Source organism: Halyomorpha halys, unplaced genomic scaffold (assembly GCF_000696795.3).
Source record: "Halyomorpha halys isolate HHAL.00 unplaced genomic scaffold, Hhal_1.1 Scaffold88.1, whole genome shotgun sequence".
NCBI classification, from domain to species: domain Eukaryota; kingdom Metazoa; phylum Arthropoda; class Insecta; order Hemiptera; family Pentatomidae; genus Halyomorpha; species Halyomorpha halys.
In genome coordinates, this window is record NW_027114863.1 from 2,114,914 (window position 1) to 2,137,439 (window position 22,526).

The 22,526-nt window shown below is 30.8% G+C and overlaps 1 protein-coding gene and 1 long non-coding RNA gene across 3 annotated transcripts in view; one reads left to right on the plus strand and one right to left on the minus strand.

Annotated features, from left to right (window-relative positions):
- LOC106677149 (uncharacterized) overlaps nt 1-9,340 on the plus strand; it is a 17,317-nt gene extending 7,977 nt beyond the window's left edge. Inside the window, exon 3 of the long non-coding RNA XR_001342555.3 lies at nt 9,256-9,340. This is a non-coding gene — a long non-coding RNA (uncharacterized lncRNA). The remainder of the gene's footprint in view (nt 1-9,255) is intronic.
- LOC106677148 (trypsin-1) overlaps nt 1-22,526 on the minus strand; it is a 62,377-nt gene that overhangs the window by 24,277 nt on the left and 15,574 nt on the right. The window contains exons 2-3 of one of the 2 annotated variants that reach the window (XM_014414881.3): nt 18,010-18,121; nt 9,244-9,406 (exon numbers count right to left, since the gene is read on the minus strand). In XM_014414881.3, coding sequence (XP_014270367.1) covers nt 9,244-9,406; nt 18,010-18,121 — 275 coding nt within the window. The remainder of the gene's footprint in view (nt 1-9,243; nt 9,407-18,009; nt 18,122-22,526) is intronic. The other variant, XM_014414882.2, reaches the window with a different exon arrangement.

Here is a 22,526-nt window from a genome sequence, read left to right on the forward strand (position 1 = left end):
ATAAATAATATATAATTGTAAGAAAAATAACAACAGAAATTAGTTTTAAAAACAAAATTGGTATTAATACTGTTGATTGATGATTAATTTTAACTTTTATTTGTTAAAATTCTAATTAATACAGTAATATATTTATATTACTGCTATTAAGTTAGGTTGTGATGGAATATTCTTTATAGAATATCCTGAAGATGTGGGAGATCGGGACTTTGAAACGTTGGGAAATACTATGGTAAATAATTAAGTATGAAGAAGATGGTCATGGTTGCGGACAAAAAGTTCAAAAATAGTTTTCAACTATTTTTATTTTTTTTTTTACCATCTTCTTCATATTTGAAATTATACATTCAATTAGATTGTAAATAATTAAGGAATGTTCATTGATGGAATACTTTTATCAGTGAATAAGAAACATTTAGACTTCATTAACCCATGACACCATCAAAATATTTTTTTTTTAAATATAGTTTATGTTGTAATTTTTTTTTTTTTTTTCATTCTCCTTTTATCAATTACATACATGACCAAGTATATGTCCTTTTGTTTTGTTTTAAATGTAGTTGTGTATGTGAATAATAAATCTTATATGTTGTGATAACCATGTAAACTGTTATATGAATAAATATGAGTACTTATTAATATTCTGAGGGGAGATGAGGCACTGAAAGTGAAAATGAGAAATTTTAATTGTTTATGAACTATTTTGTTTGGTTGTTTTTTTTAATAGAGGTTCAAAACTCTCCGTTATAATCGACCAGAAAAAAGTAGGTTTTATTTGAAATTGAAAAATAAAAAAAAACTAATAAAAAGTAGGAATGAGAGCGTGGAAGGCGAAGAGAAAGTGATGGCCTTGACCAAAGAAAGCCATTTTACCAGTTAGTTCTTCTGCAGCTGATCTCATCACGTAATAGCTCTCTCTAGCTTACGGTTTAAAAGGTCTCTTTTCACATTCCGAGTGCTTGGATCCGTAGCTGTCTTCACCTTTATCTCATTATTAAAAACATACAAACTAAAAAACAAAAACATAATATTTATACGCTTATTTATTTATTTTTTCCCCGAGATTTACTTTTCCTTAACAACCAATTCTATTACGCAATAAAAAACATATGAGTCACCTTCGACCAACATCTTTCCTGTAATAATAATATATCACAGGCTAATCCATAACTGTGCCTAAACATTTCGTCAGACTCTATGATTCCATTCCTCAGAATACCCGCCAGCTTCTAGTATCCTCTCTTGTTTTCCACCACTTCGACTATGGTTCCTTGGTCTACGGAGGTCTATTTGCAGGACTAGAGTTGAGACTGAAGAGACTCGTGAGTTGCTTTGTAAGATTTATCTTTGGGTTTCCTAGGCGCTCTCAAGTCTCCTGCTGGTATACCAAGTTGAAGTGGGTCTACCCAACCTTCCGAAGGCAATACTTCCTTGATTTTTTCCTATTCCAAGTCTTTAAAACTAAAAAACCTACCTATATCCTTGATCTCCCCACTCTACGTTCATCCATCCACCCATTAAACACCATATTCTAACCGATTGATTTATGCCCTCCCATAGAACTGCCTCATTTAGCAAATGTTTCGTCATACGTGCAACTTCCTTTTGGAATTCTCTTCCCATCTCCATTCACTAATCCTCATCCATTCTCTCCTTTAAAGAACACTAATTCCGTCACTTATAACATAACCAAACCTCTACATCAATGTGAACAACATATATTGATTATCATTATAACTTAATTTTTTAATGTAATTTTAACCAGCAAACTGAAACCTTCTAGCCAGATAATTAATCCTAATATATAACCATGTATTTATTTTTAGGGGACATTTGTCCCTCAATAAAATATTTTTTTTCATTTCATATTTTCAAGATTTAAATTGCGATGTTTATCACTGAATAAAAAAAAAATATTATAGCAGAATGATATTTAAATCATGTTCCTTCTTATACATTGAATAAATGGTACAGGTACTGTAAGAATTTGGAATGTTGAAAGGCGTTCTTTCACAATTGTAACGTAAGAAAAGTAGTTCCATTTCAGGGACCTTGGCGTCTCGACCACATAACAGAAAGTCAAGACCATATCAGTAACTCGTTCGTTTTTGTAATAATACCCCTATTAGGGGTATTCATGTTGTTGTGTTAAATGTCAAATGTTTTACCATGTTAAATGTTATAACTATAGCATTGTGAGCAGCCCTATTTAAAGTCATGTCAAATGTTAAATGCTTAAGAGCTCCTAGTGGATTTTCTGAGCAACTAGTTTGATAACCTTTCCTTCCAAAACTTCATGTTATTGTTTACTACTAAGTTATGATTGAAGTAGTTTCTTACAACATGCCTAAAGTAAGTTAAAAGTAGAAGTTGTGTGAAAGTTTGGCCACTGAGTGCCTTGTTGATCTTCTATCTTGTGAGGAAGAGAAACAAGATGAGTTAATTGACAACTGTCATTATATTATTATTATTGTGATCCATTACTTTAGTAGTTATAAAACCATCCAAAACAATACTAATTATGAGCAAAAACAAACAAAATGGTGACGAGCTCAGCTGGTCTGTTGCATGACGTCATTCTCCATTTAACAGATCCAGTAACAGACTCTCAGCCATATTATATGTTATATCGTTTTAAGATGGTAAAAGAAGGAAATATTTCTCCATTTAACATTAGTTTTTCCGTTTAGCGCGCTTTAACATGTTAAACTAAAGATCATGAATACTCCTATAATTATTTCAAAGATAAAAGCACTATTTCATATCTGACCATTTATGAGTGGTATCGGTACAGAATAAATCAACACTGTTTAATTTTCTTTGCCAAACATCATAGAATCTGCTTCTGCTACGAAAATAATCTTTAGAAAATCAAAGTAAAATAAATTTTCGATTTATCGCAAGGCTTGAAATTTTAGTTTATACAACTTAAATAATTGTTTTTTTTGTTGATTAGGTAATTTTAAATATATTGATCACTGAATGAAAAAGTAATATTTTTTCAATCGGTCAATATTTCGCTATTCATTATGATTTTTAAAAACAAAATCATAACCTTTTTTAGCAGTAAATGTAATGTAAATAAACGGCGGAAAAAAACTATTTCGGATATTTTAGATTGTTATAGGCCCAGAAGATAATTTATTTTTCATTTTTATACATCTTGTGTACTTACTTCTTCTTCCATGGCTCTAAACTCCGGTATGAACGTTTCCCTCATTTTCGAGCCTTAGCCAGGTGAATTGATCTTATGCCGGAGTTCTCCAGTTTTTCACGTTCAGGAAGGCACTGGCATCCTCCAGTCAGGCTGTCCTCCCACCTGAGACAAGATCTTCTGGCTATAAATCGATAAAGGTTCCCGTCCAGATCTAACTCTTCCAAGCTTGATAATATTTACCATAGAGAATTCTCCAAAAAAAAAAAAAAGCTCGTACTTGTACTTCGCCAATTTTGATGATGTGTTCTTTGGAAGATAAGGATTTATTTTTCTCTGGTCTTGGTCAGGATCCATGATCCCGAGGTACTTGCTGACTGTTTGCGTACCCGAAATAGCTCCTATTGGATTTGGTAAACATCTTATTTACTTCCAGGGAAATTTGTTATTCCAGCCAGATATAGTCCCCAAGGTACTGGATTTCTCCTGCACTATTGACAGGAATTTACAGGTAAAACAAAGAAAGAGTTGAGGACAATGATTTAATTCTGCATACAGGGTACGGCTTCACATTATTATAATGTGGGGATTACACAACCCAGTTTCCAGGACATCGTTCCTAAAAGCGAGACCTTGGTCGCTCTCCGACTGCGAAAGACTACTCAGTAAACTTCTCTTGCTTCACTGTCCTGGAGGAAGCTGGGGCATATCTTGATGTACAATTTATAGTTATTGTTGCTATGTTACGAAAAAAACTTGGCCTTTGAATTTCGCAATATAGTATTACGAATTCTGAAAGTCGAAACTTTATAGCAGAAGTAATGTGAATATGAATTGAAAACTCGAATTGTAATTGTGAAATTAAAATTCTTGTTGAGACAAAATATTACTCTTGAAATTGTCAAATTAGTTAATAGTAATAATAATGATTAATACTGATGAACTAATAGTTAACTTTGGGTATATAAATGATGAGACAGTTAGGGGTGCGGTCAGTGAACAATACAAACAAGTATAAACTTATTTATAAGTGCCAACGTTTCGGCCAGAATTTCAAGTCTTCATCAGGACTAAGAACAAAAACCAAGATAACAACCATAATGAATAAAAGTAATTACAGAATGTTTATAAAATACAAATGTATAAATAGTGTCGAAAGAAAATGTATAGTAATTATAAGATAAAGGCTATATACGATAAAGTAATATTAAACTTAAGAAAGAGAAAAGAACAAAAAATAAAATACATATGAAAATCGTGTAAGTAAATTTATGTAGAAAATGAAAATTATTTAAAATTGAAGCTGTGAAAAAGTGGTAAAGAAAATGTATATGTATAGAAATTAAATATACAAGTACAATAACAGGATTATATAAATAAATTATAAAGTTATATAAGCCAAAAGGAGTAAAGAAATATGAATACGAATGAGAAAATATATATGTAAAAAAATATACTCCTATATTAAAATTAAAGTTATCAAAATAATAGAGTGAGAAATAAAATATAAGTAATTAATGAAAAATGTAAGAAAAATACTAGAATAAAAGAAATAAAATATAAAGTTATATAAGCCAAAAGATGTTATTAGTAAATATGACAACAATTAGACGTAGTGAACATAGTTTAATAACGTGGATAAGGAAGAAGGAATAAGAAAAGAAGGGGTGTATAAATAAAGACGAAAAAAATAAAATGTGAAGAAATATTTACTTTTTTTTCACTTTTCTCATAACTTTAATTTTAAATAATTTTCATTTTGTACATATATCTATTTACTAAATTTTCGTATATATTTTATTTTTTGTTTCCTCTTTCTTAAGTTTAATATTACTTTTTCTCATATAGCCTTTATCTTGTTACGTTATTTAGATTATACATTTCAACACATTTATGTATCTATATTGTTAGTTATTTTCTAATCATTCAAACTTATTTATTTTGGTTTTCAATACTACTTTTTATTTATTGATAGATATTACAATCTGCCGCACAGTTGTGGGCAATAGGTAATAGTGATGAATGATCTCATACATACTAAAATAAAATAAATGAAAAAAAAACTCCCTTAAACGACATACAAACAGAAGAATAATCAAAATGAACATAATGAAACTATCTGTATGAAAATAAATAAATAAAATAACATAATGATAAAATAATATAGTCTCTAGTCACATTTACACTCTAACATAAAATAATGTACACAATCGACCTGGAGGATCCCTGAGACCACTCTATCCCCCACGTGTGAGGGGTAGAGCAGAGCTCAAAAGATCCCAGCGCATCCCTCTCGCCGCACCACTGCTAGTGAGTCAGTAGTGAAGGCTAAGCAAGTGCGCTAAGGAAACTTATTTATCAGTGCCAACGTTTTGGCCCGAACTTTAAAGTTTCATCAGGACTAAAACCAAAACCATAATGAATAAAAGAAACTACAGAATGATCAGAAAATAACTAACGATATAGATAGATACATAAACCGTCCTGAAATGTGTAATAATTATAAGAAGATAAAGGCTATATGAGAAAAAGTAATATTAACCTTAAGAAAGAGGAATGAACAAAAAGTTAAATATATATGACAATCTAGTAAATAAATATATGTTCAAAATTAAAATTATTTAAAATTAAAGTTATGAAAAACGTAAAAAAAAACAAAAAAAAACGCAAATATATCTTCTTTTTTACATCCCTTCTTCTGTACTCTTTTATTATTCCTTCTTCATTACCCACGTTATTACGTTATGCTCACCATATCTTATTATTGTCATATTTATTAATTACTAAATACTTTTGGGCCTATATAACCTTATTATTTATTTCGTTAATCCTGTTATTATACTTGCATATTTAATTTCTATACGTAAACATTTTTTTTCCAATTTTTTCACAACTTCAATTTTAAATAATTTTCATTTTGTACATAACATATTTACATACTAGATTTTCATAAGTATTTAATTTTTTGTTCTTTTCTCTTTATAAGGTTAAATATTACTTTATCTCATATAGGCTTTATCTATTAATACTGTACATTTTCTTTCAACTTTATTTAGTTCCTAATCATTTTGTAATTAATTTTATTCATTATGGATGTTATTTTGTTTTTAGGCCTGATGAAGACTTGCAATACTGGCCGAAACGTTGTCAATAATAAATAAGTTTTTACTTATTTGTTTTCACACCCCCAACCATCTTCTTCTCGTTTAATTATAATTAGTTATTAACTTTTTAATTATTAATGTTATAGAGTTTCATTTATATACAGGCAAAGATAATTTTCATATCACTATATTTTCTCTACATTTTTAATATTGTTAATGTTTCAGTAGCGAATCGTTCTACACATATTGTTGTTAAAATGTCCCTCTTTGCTTTTAGCAGAAAATAAAACAAATCTAAGTAAAAGAAAAAAACAAAACAATTATTACAGCATTAAATAAATAGTAAATTACATGTGATGAAAAAGCATTTATTTTTTTATGATGATCATACTAGAACGAGTTTCAATTTTTAGAAATTCACAGAGAATATTTTCGAAACTCATCCTGTAGAATGAATTTAAGTTAACATCCAGAAGAAAATTTTTAATGTAATCCCGTTTATATAATTTAACCAGAATAAGAACTTAAGAACTAGAATTATGTTTTATGGAATTTTAGAATGCAAAGGCTTTTTCAATAGTATAACCTTGGTCCGAATTATAATGTAACTCTAATTATTGATATTATACCTTTATAAAAATTGTCCTTGAGACAATCATCCTCCACATGTAATTTGGATAACAAGGAACAGTCTACCAAGAGACAAGAGGAGAAAAAAGTCAGTTATTTCACCCAATTTTTTTTATCACTCTAATGAAAACTACCAATAACTGCTTATTAAAATTGATGATACTTCTAAGTATAGTTAGGGGGATAAAATGGCTGTATCAAAACGTTAAAATAAATTAATATTTCAATCGAAACTCGATATCTTTAAAACCACCTTCATCACTAAAAATCTGATGAACATCATTTAAAGTAGAGTAAATTTACTAAAGCATGGGCCCTAATAGAGCTATTTACCTTCCATAGTTCCTCAGCTTTACTTTTTTAAAGAGAAACATTTCGTCGAAATTGTACTGCCATATCAGTAGTAGTGAAATTATTTGAGAAATTTATATATAACGAGCCATTAGATATATATACAATAGACATCTATTAGCACTCAAATTAAAGCTATTTTAATGCGTTATAAAGTATTTATGACTTATCTCTTCGTAGAAATATCATGAAAATATTTAGTAAAATAAATTGATTTATTGTTGTTCGGATAAAATATGTGATTTTTGCAAAAACATATCTCATAAACTATTAGACTTACAGATGCTCATGTTTGTTAGCAATTAGTTCATACATACATTTTCCCATAACAAATTGTCCAAATACTGATTTTTCTGTACATTTTTTATGAAATGTTGGTTTTTAAAAAGCTTTATCTCGGTAACTATTTAACGCAAATAGCTCTATTAGGGCTCATATTTTAGCAAATATACTCTCGAATGAGACAAAGGAGACCATTTTGTCACGACCTTAACATTTTTTGCCACCGTTCATTGTATTCTTATTAAAAAATTAATATTTTCTTCTTATTTTGTAGGGTGTTTCTTAGGAATTGAAAGAAAATTAGGTAAGGAAAGATCTTATACGTAATTAAGTAATAATATATCGTATAAGAAATAAACTGGAATTAAAGATATGATAAAAAAAAATCATTAGTTCGACTGAATCCTTTCTCTATTTTAGCCAAGCATTGGTAGTGGTTTCCATAGGTTCAAGTATCTGATTGTTTATTATTTTTATTATATTAAATATAATTATATGTTTGTTCTAACACGTGTCAAAGATAATGATGGATGCATGCATATGTATTAAACCACATGATATTATAAATGTCTTTGTCTGAAAATCTGGGAGGGTACCTAACACTTGAAAATGGCGAGGGACACAAAAACGATTGACACATAGATTGTACTTTATAGAGATCCCAGGAACCTTTTAACAAGTAATGGCTACTAGATTTCAGGATCCAATTAAACCAGATATCAGCTCGAGAAAAGAGTTCTCCTGGCAAACATTTTCGGCCCTCTTTTATGACTTATCGTTCGTCGGCGGAACCTCCGATGCCAATCTTAAGTCAGGTACCTAAGGATGACAATCCCTTTGCTCAAGTTCATTTCTATTCCGCTTGAGTAGATTGGAAGTAGGACCGAGTGTATCGGATGCTCTAAATGATGACCAGAAGAACGTGGAAATGGTTTTAGTTTTCTTAAAAGGAATGGCCTTTTAAATTATATTTAAACCAGAAAATCTGTTATACGTAATAAAAAATACCGAAAGAAGTAATTATTTAAAAAATTTTTCGTAATTATTTAAAGAGAAAAATAAAGTGAAATAGAATTATAAAGCGCGAAACATGGGTGTTGATGACCTCAGGGTTTTACGCCCTAAAGTCCCAGACAACAACAACCCCTTAGCAACCTATTGAGGGCGAGTCAAATTGAAGGAAATAGGTGGAGGAACTAATTCTTACCAGGATACTCTTAATGAAGAGATGGTAGGACAACCATCACCCATTCAGATGTATTAGGTATTCATGTATAATGTAACAATACTTCATGGTAAACCATCTATCTGGATCATTTAATCATAGATTGATTAAGTGTAGATAAATGCTTGTTCTTTTGTGTAGGTTTGAGTATCATATTACCCAATACCACTCGCTAACATATTATATATTTCAATGATTATAATATTGTTATATAAAGATATATAATCGGTAAACTGGTAAACAAGCTATGGCCTTTGGAAAGGTTATATAATAATGCTGTTTTAAAGAACTCAGACAATTATTTAAATTTTTAAAACAAATTAATAAAAATAATTTTGGATACTTGCCTTTAGTAATTATCCTGGCATTTCGATTCACAACGGGAATAGTACTAGTTATAGTAATAGTAATAGTTTTTGTTTTTTTCAATAAATGTCAATTTATGACATGATAGCTGTGACATAGCTTGCTAATGATATGATGTGTAAACGACTTACCTCCTGACGCAGTGCGCCGCTGTCAAGACGAAGTCTCCATTGAGCAAGGACCCTCCGCAGTGGAACTGGCCGTCGTAGAGGATCCTGGCAACCCAGGGGTAGCGGTTGACACCCGTCGGCCGTCCCCCTACTATCCGGATCTCCTGGTTCACCACACCACACTCTTGAACACCGACCGCTCACGTTAGTAGTCAAGTATTTGGTAACCTCAGCCAGGATGCCGACAAACCCTCGATACTTCCAAGACACCCGGATCGATTGAACATCCTAACCCGAGTCATCGTTGGCAGAATGTGCTCCTTTCATTAAGAGAGAAAGTTTTCACTATTTGGCTTTAAACACTTCCCCTTTATCTGTTATTTTTTCCAGCAACTATCCTATGTTTATCCATTGAATTTTGTTTAACAATGGAACAAATTATTAAAAATCCACCAAAAGTAATTTTTGTTTAATTAATATTTTTTATTAATATGTATCAAAATTATATTTAATTTAGAACTGAAATCTCTGGATGTTATACAAGAAACATTTTGTTTTTTATTAATTGATTTTATCGCATGGATATAAATATTCTATTTTTATATCTTTTTTGAAATATTTTAAAATTAAGTTAGGTAGTAAATTCGAACTTTTGAGGACTAGGTTTACAGCCACTTTCGATAGTCGAAATTTCTGAAAAAATTCTTCATTCGACCACTAAAAAGTCATTTGCTCCAGGATGGAATTTTTTTTGTTTGATTTTGCCTGAGCAACTAATCAAGTCATCGTCGCCTGTCAAATCGTTTACTTTCATCAAATCTACTTTATTCAATTTGGAAAGAAAACAAAAGACCTTCGCTACATAAAAGATCCAACAGGAGCTATGAAGGTACCTTTTATGGTTACCTACTTAAACGTAGATTTGCTCTAAATTTCAGTTTAACCTATTATCACAGACCGCTAAAGATTATCGCCAGATTTGAAGGTTAAATATACTGGTACAACTGATAATTATTGATTTTACCCGAAATTGCACTAATCTGTTAACTATTTTATTTTTATTTATTATTTATTTTATACTAGTTTAAACTGCGATGGTAGAACCGGGCCTTAATAGTACAAGAGCCTAAGAGGAGAAAAAAGGCAGTTATTTTACCCCAATTTTTTATCACTTTAATGAAAACTATGTATAATTACAAGTCGAAATTGAATCTGCCAAGTATAGATAGGGAGAATAAAAAATAGCGGCTGTTTCAAAATGTAAAAAAAAAAAATTAATTTTTCGTTCGGAGTTCTATATCATTAAAACTACCTAGACCACTAGAAAACCTAATACAGCATCATTTAAAGTAGAGTGAATTTTCTAAAATATGAGTCCTAGTAGAGCTATTTACGTTCAATAGTATTCACGGTATAGATTTTTTAAAAAAATTCATAAAAAAATGTACTGAAAGATATGTAGTAAGTGAATTTATTTTGAGAAATCAGTATCTCAAAAACCATTCAACATATAGATGTCTATTAGCACACAAATTAAAGCTAGTTGAATGGACTATTAAGTCGTTTATGATGTGTGTCTCTGAAGTAGTGGTAGTTTTCATAATATTTGCTAAAATAAACTGATTTATAGTTGTTCGGACAAATTTTCATGTGCAAAATGTATATTAATATGCGAATATCATAAAAACTACTACCCCTACGAAGATACTTGTCTCAAAATAATTTCTAGTAGGCTAAATTACCTTCATTTTGAGTTTTGGCAGTCATATATACGTCTTATGGTTCCAGAGATATATTATTGCAAAAATCAAACATTTTATCCGAACAAAATTAAATCAACTTATTTTCGTAAATATTATGAAAACTACTACTCCTGCGAAGGTAAAGGTCATAAACTACTTTATAGTGCGTTAAACTAGCTTTAATTTGAGCGCTAATAGCAATCTCTACGTCAGATAGTTTCTGAGATATAGATTTCTCAAAATAAATTAACTAACTACTAATTAATCCTTCAGTAAATTTTTATGAAGCGTTGCTTTCTAAAAAGATAAATCTCGAGAACTAGATATAGCTCTATTAGGTATAATATTTTACCAAATTTACTCTTCTTTAAATAATGTTCACTTAGTTTTTCTAGCGTTGTTGGTAGTTGTAAAGATATAGTTATAAAGAAAATTAGTTTTGAAACAGCCGCCATTTTCCTCCCCTATACTTGGCAGACTCATCAGTATTGACCAGTAATTCTCATCAGTACATAACTTTCATTAAAGTAATCAAAAATTGGGGTGAAATAACTTCATTTTTTTCTGCTCGGCGCTTTTACTATAAGCTTCTCACAACTGGCCCACTTACAATAGTGGTTTAATACAGCCTAACAAGACATATTAGAAACTTATATTTTCAGTTCACTTCACAGTTAATAGTAAATTAAAAAAAGCAATAATTGTCATAGAATAATAAAAGTTAAATTTGCCTAATTTATTCAATAATGAGTTACTCTAACAATCGAATACGAGGCAATTTCAAAATAGTTGGTCTATTTCATTACTTCTGGCGTAGAACACGAAATGAACGAATGTTGAAAAAAAACGAATTCATTTTTCAACATCTGGAAGTTAAATCGATAAAATATCTCTTTGTTTATCTCCTACTAATATTTTTCATCCAGTCGTTCCGCAATAAAAAAAAAGGAAGTCTGTCTATTTCGTGTCCATCACATACATCTTTTGTTCACTTATTGTTGAAAATATTTCAGCGTTAGCACTTAGTCTTGGCATCCCAGCTGGCGTTACCAATGTCCTAACACTATGTAGGAGTGTGCCGCGTCTTAAAAAATTAATTTACACTGATTCAATTGGAGAATCTGTCTATGTAAAAAAAAAATAAAGTGAAATATTCTATTTTCAGCTTTTGCACAGTCCCACTTTTTCCTAAATTGTGAATTTTTTTGTAATACAAATTAATTTAAAAATATAATATTATTTAAATAAATGATTCATCTCATTTTTTAAAAAAAATGAAGGAGGTGGTTGGGTGTGCAGTTAAAAAAGAAACAAAAAAAGTTAATAACTATTTATTTGCACGACGTTTCTCCCCATTTCGCAAGGCTTTGTGAGAGTTAAAAAAGATACAAAACAACTAGGAATATTTTGAAAATGTAGAATAATAAGAAAAAAAAAACTCATATAGGATTAAAAATTATGTAAATATAAGTGAAAAATATATAAATTAACAAAAAAATATGTACAATAATAAATATTTAAAAAAATAACATAAACTACAAGATGTAAAATTAACACAGAGAGTAATAAACCGTAAAAATAGAAAAGTAGATGTTAGAGAAATAACAAATGTATTTTTTTTTTTTTAATTAATTTTGTTACTCTCATATCTAATTTTCTATTTTTACGTCATTCATTCATCTTACATCTATCTCATTCCTTTTTATGTTTTTCTCTCACCAATACTTAAGTTATACTTATTGTTGTACATATTATTTTTATTTCTCTTTATTAATTTTTATATTATTTTTTTACTTATATTTACATAATTTTTAACCCTATCCAATTGACTTTTTTGTACCTTATTATTCTACATTGTCAAAATATTTTTAGTTGTTTTGTATCTGTTTTAGCCCTCATGAAGCTCTGCAAAGTGGGACGAAACGTTAGAAAATAATCTGGATTATCTCTCTAAGGATGGTAACACTTAAATACACATTACGCAGATATTATAAATAGACTTAAATAAAAACATAGAAATCAGATGAAATAAACAGGTTTATGTAAAAAATCAAAAATCACTAAGTTAATATTAAATACAAAACAGGACTTGTAAAAAACAGGGAGGTAACCAAACAGCACACTGGACATGAGATAAGGTCCAAAGAGGTAGTAAGAAATGCAGAGTGATGGCTGTGCTAGAGAGAAGTGAAGATGCACAAATGGTTGACATGATTTCCCATATGAAATCATGAGGTGATTATTATTGTATAAATTAAAATATATAAGGATAAGGATGAAGTTTGGTGTTATGTTAGTTTTGTTATGTTTATAAGTTTTAAAGTGCATGAATATGGGACAGTGGTCCCGAAACGTTGTACAATGTCATGAATAATTAATAAATAATTCATTCAAAAATAAATAGACCATAACTATTTTTTGTTCCTTTTTGATCGCACCCCCGACCATCTCCTTCCTATTTTAAAAAATTAATAATTTAATCGAAGGATATTATTGTTTGAATGAATATTATTTTTCTGATAACCACCACGATCAAAAATAAGTACAGAACCATTTTAAACTCATTTAAACCTGACAAAAACTATTTAGAAAAAAATATTGTTTATTAATTGTGTTGTTTTTTGGAGGAGAGGGGAGAGATTAGTTTAATCAGCGAAACGAACATAACATTTGTAAATGGTTTTATTTCCAGCCTGATTTGTCACACTTAGTTGTATAGGTAGTAACACGAGTTTGGGCGCCAACTAAGCAAGGTATATTACCGTTGCCAATAAAAATTAATTATTTGGTATTCATTGACCTCTTACATCTGATCAACCCCTAATTATGTCGTATCAATCCCTAGAGGTGAACACTGTCCACTTTCATGATCTGATGATTTGAGGCCTAGTTATATAAACCGCTGGATAAAATAAGCAGTTCTGTACCTTGGGGGTGTATAGTGTATAAATTTTTTTTTTTTTTTTCTAGTTCAAAGAGTAGTTTGAACAGTTACCTACCGAAAAAAGTGTAATTACTGTTTTTTAAAAGCAAATAACTAGACTTTTTTTTATTTAATAATTTTAAGGCGTCAACCACTTATTGGTCATTATTGCCTTAATTGTAAAGTGAAATGTGAAATTTTGAATTAATTAAACAATTTGAATTGAATTAATTCAAATGTGAAACTACTTCAACATGGGAATCTGTGGTGAAATTTGATTAATTTTTTTAAATTGGCATTCAGTCTAAATGTGTTTAACAGTAAGTCGAGTTCCTCAAGTCTGGGGTACAGGTGGAGAACCGCTGGTCATAAGATAACCGTGGGTCAGGCACGTATGACCTATCCGAAGGTGTATCAAATTCACCTTCTCTCTGGGCACCTTACTAGTTGATGATATCCAAACTTGATTAATGGAGGCAATGAAATCATCGACAGGGACTTCACGATGTAGAATTCCTGTAGAAATTGCCACCTTTGCGTTATCGTAGTATCTTGATTTACAATTGGTCAATGAAATAAACAGCTGTATCTCTGGGTAAAGAAAAAGCAGATAATTAAAAATGCCTCTTCTTCTTAATCCTTGCTCACCTACCACACTGCAGTGTGAGGAGCTTACTTATAGAGGATCCATAATATTTGTTCCTTTAATGGCTGGCTGTTCCCATTCCAATCTATTCCTTTCTTGTCTAATGCCTCTTTGACTGCACTATCCACGTATTTCTCGGCCTTCCTCTTATCCTATTCTTATTTCCTTATTCCATCGACTCTGGTTACTTCTTATTAGAGTGTTTCTGACTTTGGCCCTTTGTGTTTTCCCCTATATCCACCTCAGTTACCTCATTGCTTGGAGTTGATTTTTATGTCTTGGTGTAGTAGGTCAGAACTCGCTCACATAGGTGTAAAACTGTATGATAATACTAAACTGATAAAAAATGGGCACTGTCCTTTACCTTCCAGGTATAGAAATATGGTTTTCAAGAAGATATTTTGTATCGGACAAATCATTTAAGTTAAAAACTCCTGTAACGAGAATCACAGGGATGCATCCAATTTCAATTAAAAGTAAATTTTGTAATTTGCTTGTCGTTTGTAACCAGAACATGAATGATGTGTCATTATGTGTGCAATAGATGGTTTCTTCTTTTAATGGGCTATCGCTGTGATGAAAAAACACTTCATAGTTTCACACTTGCCCAACTCTAACGGGCAACTATGCAACTAATTGCTAAAATTATCATGGGTACGATATTTATTTATCAATGTTTCATCCATGAATAAGGGTCATATCCATGGCAACTTTAGCTATTAGTTTCAATTATTGCTAATTTTTGCCCATCTCTGCATAGTATTTAATAGCAGTTATTCCTTGATAACTGTTATAAGTCTCCCTGAAAGGATGTAAAATAACTGTTACATCATTTCTAATCCTCCTTTCACTTGTTAGCAGATCGCGAAGAGAACTTTCTCCAAACCTCGGTTAGCTGCTATTAGCACTCTAATCCGGAGGTTCCTTTTCTTCTTGTGTTTTTTTTTTTGTTTTTATATCTCTTCTTTTGTCAGAAACTTTAAGAGTGCTTATTTAAGAAAGTCTAATAGCCTCTGAAGAAAGTCGAGCGACGTCGTAGACTTCCTAAAACGAAAGTAAAAGGAGGTTGTCCTTCGGCGATGGAACGCCTAGAAAGCTAGCGCCCCTTATCGCAGATTATGACCGAGAGTCTTATGCATTATTCAATGACAGTCCCCCATGAGGCTGACATTGTCGCAGTGAAAGGGCTGTCATTGCAGATCAAGTTTTATTCGCTGGGGCCCGATTGTCGAATCCAAGCTTGTAGTCACGTTGACTTTGTTGGTATTTTTTGTAATAGGATCGGGTTTTCAAGCTGAAAGTGATTCATGTCTATGACTCTGAAAATGAATATGCAACCCCAATGTAAGAGAAACTTAATAAATACGTTTAGTGTCACTATTGTGTTTTTAAATATGCTTAGTTGAATGGGTTGAATCTAACTAATTATATTGCTTTAAAAACCGTAACTTCTATGTTTTAGAAAATAATAATTTATTACTGATTTCATATAGGGGAGGTGTAATAGTACCTTTTTTTATTTTGTATAAATTTCTCAAACGTGGCATTCTCAGATTTCTTCATCTTCGTCATCCAGTCGGATCACCCTGGGTATTTCCCAAGTGAAAACTAGATTTTCCTTTGAACTATAAACAGAGGTTCATTCATCCTACAAAACCTGTTTGTTGATAACGATGATTCATTCTTCGATTTCTTGAAACTTGCTTGGTTTTCTTGTGTGCATTCAACCGGAAATCCTATCATGTTTAGTAATTTAAAAAAAAAAACAGTAGGGAAGTTCGAAAAAAATAATAAAAATATTGCCCTCTTTACTTTAAAAAGAATCACTGGTTCACTCAGTTGCAATATTTTATTCGAAATTATTTGTCTCATATATTCCCTACTATGGGGAGTGGATAGCCCATTGGCAAATCACTGTGCAACAAACTCAAAGGTTCGAATACGGCTCGGGCAGATAATTATTTTCAGTTTCACTGTATCCGTGAGTCAGCCCTGTGGCCATTTTACCAGTTAGTTCTTCTGCAGCTGATCTCATGACGTAACAGCTCTCTCTAACTTACGGTTTAAAAGGTCTCTTTCCTTATTCCGAATGCTTGGATCCGTAGCAGTATCTCATTTTAGAAAAAAAACATAATACAGTGTTATCTCAGTAGTTCCAACTAATTGCTGTAGGGTGATGTTCCAATTACTGAACTATTCGCTTTACAGAAATTATTAGAAAAAATAGTATACCAAAAATTATTAATATGAATGTACAAAACTTTTTTAATTTATTTATTTTTTAACCCCTCTGGGGTCCACCCAGCCTCATGAATTAGATACCCTTAATTGAGTAAAATTCTGGCTATCGAGTGTGATTCTGACCGTATCATCCTCTTACGCAACCGTTGGTCAAGTAACTGTATCATTTCATGTGTCGTAGCGGTACAGATTTAATTAAATATAATTTAATTTGTTAAAACTATAAGATTGTTCATTTATAAGTGAAAAAAGTATTAAAAAAAAAGTACTCTTTGTATAAATTTATTTAAAATGTGATAAAAAAAAAGCTCACCAACGAAATTTATATTATACATATTTCTACAAATAATTAAATTATTTTTACATAATCAAATGATGTATACATAGACATTATTTATTTCTGATTCCAACAAAATATATTATCAGCACTTCGATAGGAATTAGATTACCCGATGTTGAAACTGTAAAGATTTCCACGATGATTACAATAACGGTACAGAATTTATTTATTTTATTTAATTCCCTCTTATGTAGACAAATTTACGAAACTAAGTATTCTACCAAAGACAAGACAAGTTTTGTTTGAATGGGATATATCTGGGATATCTAAACTGTTCAACACAACTATATTAGGGTATTAAAGTATATTTTTCTCCGGTATATATATTTTTTAATAATAATAAATGTTACCCAAATAGTCTCAACCATCATTATTAAAACATGTCCAACGTTTCGGCCATCAAGAACAATCTTAATATTAGTTTCACAGACTCACATTGATTTATTAAAATTTTTATGCTAATACGCCCAAGTCAATTTAATACGGTTAAATTAAACCTGTATTTGTCACTTATAATAATAATTTATATCCTTCCCAATTTTTGCATTTTAATTATCACAACAATATTCAAAATAACTATTGAAAAGCCGAAATGTTGTACATGTAACATGTTTTAATAAAGAAAGTTAACACTATTTTGATAATTTCATTCATATTATAATTTGTTATTATTAATATAACTACCTGCCTGTCTCAAAAATTATTATTCACTGTAGTAAATTCAGTGATCGTGGGTTTACTTAGAGGATTATTTTAAATTATCGTGGTGTTATCATTTAAAAAATATTTTCAAAAACAATGAAATATCCTTCGCTTCGTCAAAGATTTTAATAATATTGTTCTTGTTCATATGCTAAGAAATATGTTAATATTTAAAATTATAGTTGTTACTAACTACAAGAACAGTTGATTGACGTCTCCTTCTCTTCTGGTTCCGAATCTCCAATCCCGAAGAAAATATCATCGAAGAGTAATCTTTTGGTTGCGTTAGAATCAGAGATTAGGTCCTGAAAAAAAAGATTATAATGAAACTTGAAACATATATTTAAAAAAAAAAGGTAGATATCTATAATTAGTATACAAAATAAGGTAATTAAATTTTGTATAACTTAACGAAAACAAAAATCTGTTTTTCTTAAATTTGTCATTCCTAACAAAATGCAATAAAAATAAACATTTTGAAATTGTATTTGATAATTTTAGGTGATGAACTCCGTTTTCTTCCATCACATACTTAAAATCATGCTAGAGTACTCAACCCATTAACTTTAAATGTTTTTAGTATCAGAACAACTTAACTGCAAGGCAAAAATCGAACATTAAAATTAGATAGGTATTAAAAGAATACATGCACCACCTCACTCTTCAAATTAATAATACATGTTAAAATTACCAATTAGTAAAATAGGTAAAAACAGTCGTATCCAATGAAGATTTGATATGGAGTCCTTTAAATAAAGTCCATTTGGGGTTTAAAAACTCAGATAATTATTTCACAGGTCTACAACCTGTGAACGTGACCTAATTTTAGGTCTACAACCTGTGAACGTGACCTAAATTTAGGTCTACAACCTGTGGGGCTGACCTAATTTTAGGTCTACAACCTTTGAACCTGACCTATTTTTAGGTCTACAACCTGTAAACCTGACCTAATTTTAGGTCTACAACCTTTGAACCTGACCTAATTTTAGGTCTACAACCTGTGAACCTGACCTAATTTTAGGTCTAAAACCTAAAATTTAGTTTAATAATTTTTGCCTAATTTTATGTTTTTGGGTGACTCAAAATCAAACACCGTTTTTTTCATACCGAACAGATTTTTAGAAAACTTACCATAGGTAATGCCAATTTTATAGCAAGAGAATATGAATGAAAAAGAAAATCGGTAATATATTTTTTGAGGTCCACTGAGTCCAATAAACATAGTCTCGCAAAATAGTACGTATGTCTTTTGTGAACAGCCTAACTCAAAAATGAGTACTAAGTTTAGTATTAAATGAGTAAGTAGTATTAAATTACATATTTAAGGTGGGTATATAGTCTGGGGTGTGAAAACAACTTTTTTTTCTAAAATCGACCGTCCGGAAGTGACTTAAAGAATCGATTTTTTACATTTTGGTTTTCTCTAAAACGATTTAAATGTAGGTAAAAGCAGTAAGTAAAAGTGAAGCTCACAACTCATCAGAATTTTTCCATTTTGTGAGTCCTACCGTCGTTTTTGTTCCATAAAATTTGTTATCCATTAATGATTTAGGGGTCTTCAGTAATAAGAAGACATCTCTAAGATAAGATATTCTAAAAAACTTTGGTAAAATAAAAAAAAAAAGTGTATTTTTACACTATTGGATCAAAAACATCAGACACCTAAATAGTTTATAAACTATTCAACCAACATAACTAGTTTTTATACCAATCAAAGGAGAGGCTTTTGGTATTATAAGTAATATAAACAAAACTGTTATTATTAATTAGACAGCTCAGCATAACCTCCCCAGATGGGCGTACCTAGCGGGGGAGGTTATCTGTATATAAGTAAATAGGTAATTGTAATAAGTAATAAAGCACTGCGACAATTATATACATATATCTTATAATTTTGGTTTCATTCACCTTTTCCTACGTCACAACCTGGGCCCTATTTTATAATGAAAGCTAATAGTATTGGTTCATAGTACAAGTATAGAAAAAATGTGGTAATTACACTAATACTTATATTTTTTTATAATAGGGAGGAAATATTAGTGATATTACAGGAGTTAAAAAGTACTAAAGTACAAGTTACTATTGTATAAGTCTGTGTAATTGAATTAAGTTAAATCGACAAGACTAATAGTATTAGTTTCTACTTTATTATGAAACATTAGCGCACTTGCTCAGCCTCCACAGGTTCACTACCAGTGACGCGGCGAGAGGAATGCGCTGGGATCTCTTGAGCTCTGCTCTACCGAGGGGTAGAGCGAGTGAGAGGTCACGTAGGGGATAGAGTGGGCTCAGGGATCCTCAGGTCGATTGTGTAAATATTGTATATAGGAGTGTAAATGTGAGTAGAGATTATATTATTTTATCATTATGTTATTTTATTTATTTATTTTTCATACAGATAGTTTGATTATGTTCATTTTGTTTGTATATATTTTAAGAGAGATTTTTTTTTCATTTTATTTATTTATTTATTTTTTTTTTTATTCATTTATTTATTTTATTTTAGTATGTATGAGATCATTCATCACTATTACCTATTGCCCACAACTGTGAGGCAGATTATTATACTGAGAGTAATATCTATCAATAAATAAAAGTATTATTATTATTATAATGAAACAGGGCCCAGGTTGACTATGGTTTATGCTCTGATTGACCCCTAAAATCGATCCTGGGCACGCCCTTGCTTCTTCATCTACTGGGTTTGCTAGTTGGAACATAATTACCAATATTTCAAAGCATAAACTACAGGCAGCGGAACGTCTCTCCCCGTTCCAATAAACCACTAGATGATTTTTACTTTTTGAAGGATACGTAAAAGTAGCAGAATGTGGTGAAATTCATACTAGACCTTTTTTCTAATGATCCTAAATTTGGACCCAATAGGAAAAACAGTTATCTGTTATTTAAAAAATTATTGTTGAATAAAATATGTTTAACGCATCTGTAAGTGAAAGTAGAGGATAGAATCTGGGAAAATCCATTAAGGATCAACTAGATACTAACCCGCTCACTCCCCATAATTTCATAGAAATCAGATAAATTGTGGGATCAATTATCAAAAAAAAAAATTTGACTATAGACAGACCAGGAACCAAATTTGTCCTTGAAGACTAAAACATGGGAGTGGAAAATTAGGTTTTGAGGACGTACATTTTATTTTTATTTGCACATTAATACAAGGTTTCTCTACCTTCTTTCGGCAGTGAGGAAGTAAAACGATAAAGAAAAGGTTATAAACACTTATATTTTTTTGTTTTACAAATAAATATAATTAAAATTGTTGGCATAATAGCATTTTTTTCTTTCTAATTCTTAGGTATAATATTTACGAATGTTAGTAATTGATTCTCATTTGCATCTATAATTTGTTTTTTCCCTCTCACATTTATTTTTGAAAGAAAAGTATTGCGAAAAATATTCAGAACAAAGAAGGTTGGGCTAACCGAAGAATTCAGAAGGCTACACTATGCCAAATTGTGTGAACTTCTTTCAGTAAATATAATTAAGATCAAAGAATTGAGGTGAATAAGGTGAGCCTGTAAGGTTCAGGACTTAACATCAACCTAACGTTCTAAGGGTTGGCCAAAATGTAAGTGGGAGGATTGTAAATGATCTAGTTTATTTGAGTTAAGACGGGCACTATTGGACAAATGCTTGTGGACATCGATTGTTAGTATCGGCATCGAACCTTTGTGTTCGCTAAGCCTTTATTACCATTGATTTGGGTTTCCAAGATGTAATTATGATATCTTATCATAATTATTTTTATTTATCAATGGTTCATTCATGAATAAGGGTCGTATCCATGGCAATTTCAGCTATAGCTAATTTTTGGCATCTCTGTATCCCAGTTATGGCAAATGATGTATCATTTCATAGTTTTGAACCAGTTTATAACTACTTGAACATTTAATTTGAGCTTTGGGGCTCCTCTAATCCTTCGAATTCCTCTGGTAACCAATCCTTAAAATCCAAAATCCTAAATGCTCCCTACTTTGTCACAAATAAAATCATACATCAAGACCTTAATGTTTCATATATAAGCGATCTAGCCCGAACCAGATACCATTCCTTCCATTATAAACTCCCTAACCATCCAAACCCACTAGTTCCTACTTTTGCTTCCTGTTCCGTTCCTGAAAATCCTCTGAGGGGCCTGAAGAGAAGACGGCTTCGAGACTTTCTAATGTAGAAATATGATTAGAGTGCCATATCAATGGGTAGTTTCTCTACATGCCTGCATCACTCCACTTTCATTGATTTATTTCTATGTAAATATAGTTATAAACAGCAATAAATAAATCCATTCAATCCTTACAGTCCAAAAATCATTGTGACTTTGTTACAAATCAAATCATCCATCAGGACCTCAATGTTCCATATGTTGCCGATTTGGCCAGAACTAATCCTTCCATGATAAACTTCCCAACCAACAAAACCCACTTGTTTCTAACCTGGCTTTTCCTTCAATAACTGATAATCCTCCTAGGCCTCTGAAAAGAAGATGGCCCTGAGATCTTCTTTAGTGGCGTTATTGGAGTTCTATCAACGGGTAGATTCTCCGCATGTTTGTATCATGTCATTTTATATCTAATAGAAAATTTACTAGTTGTATATAATTGTATACAGATGTAAATAACAATAAATAAATTAACAAAGAAAAAAGAAAGATTTAATTTATTATTATTTTTTAATATGATTCCAGCA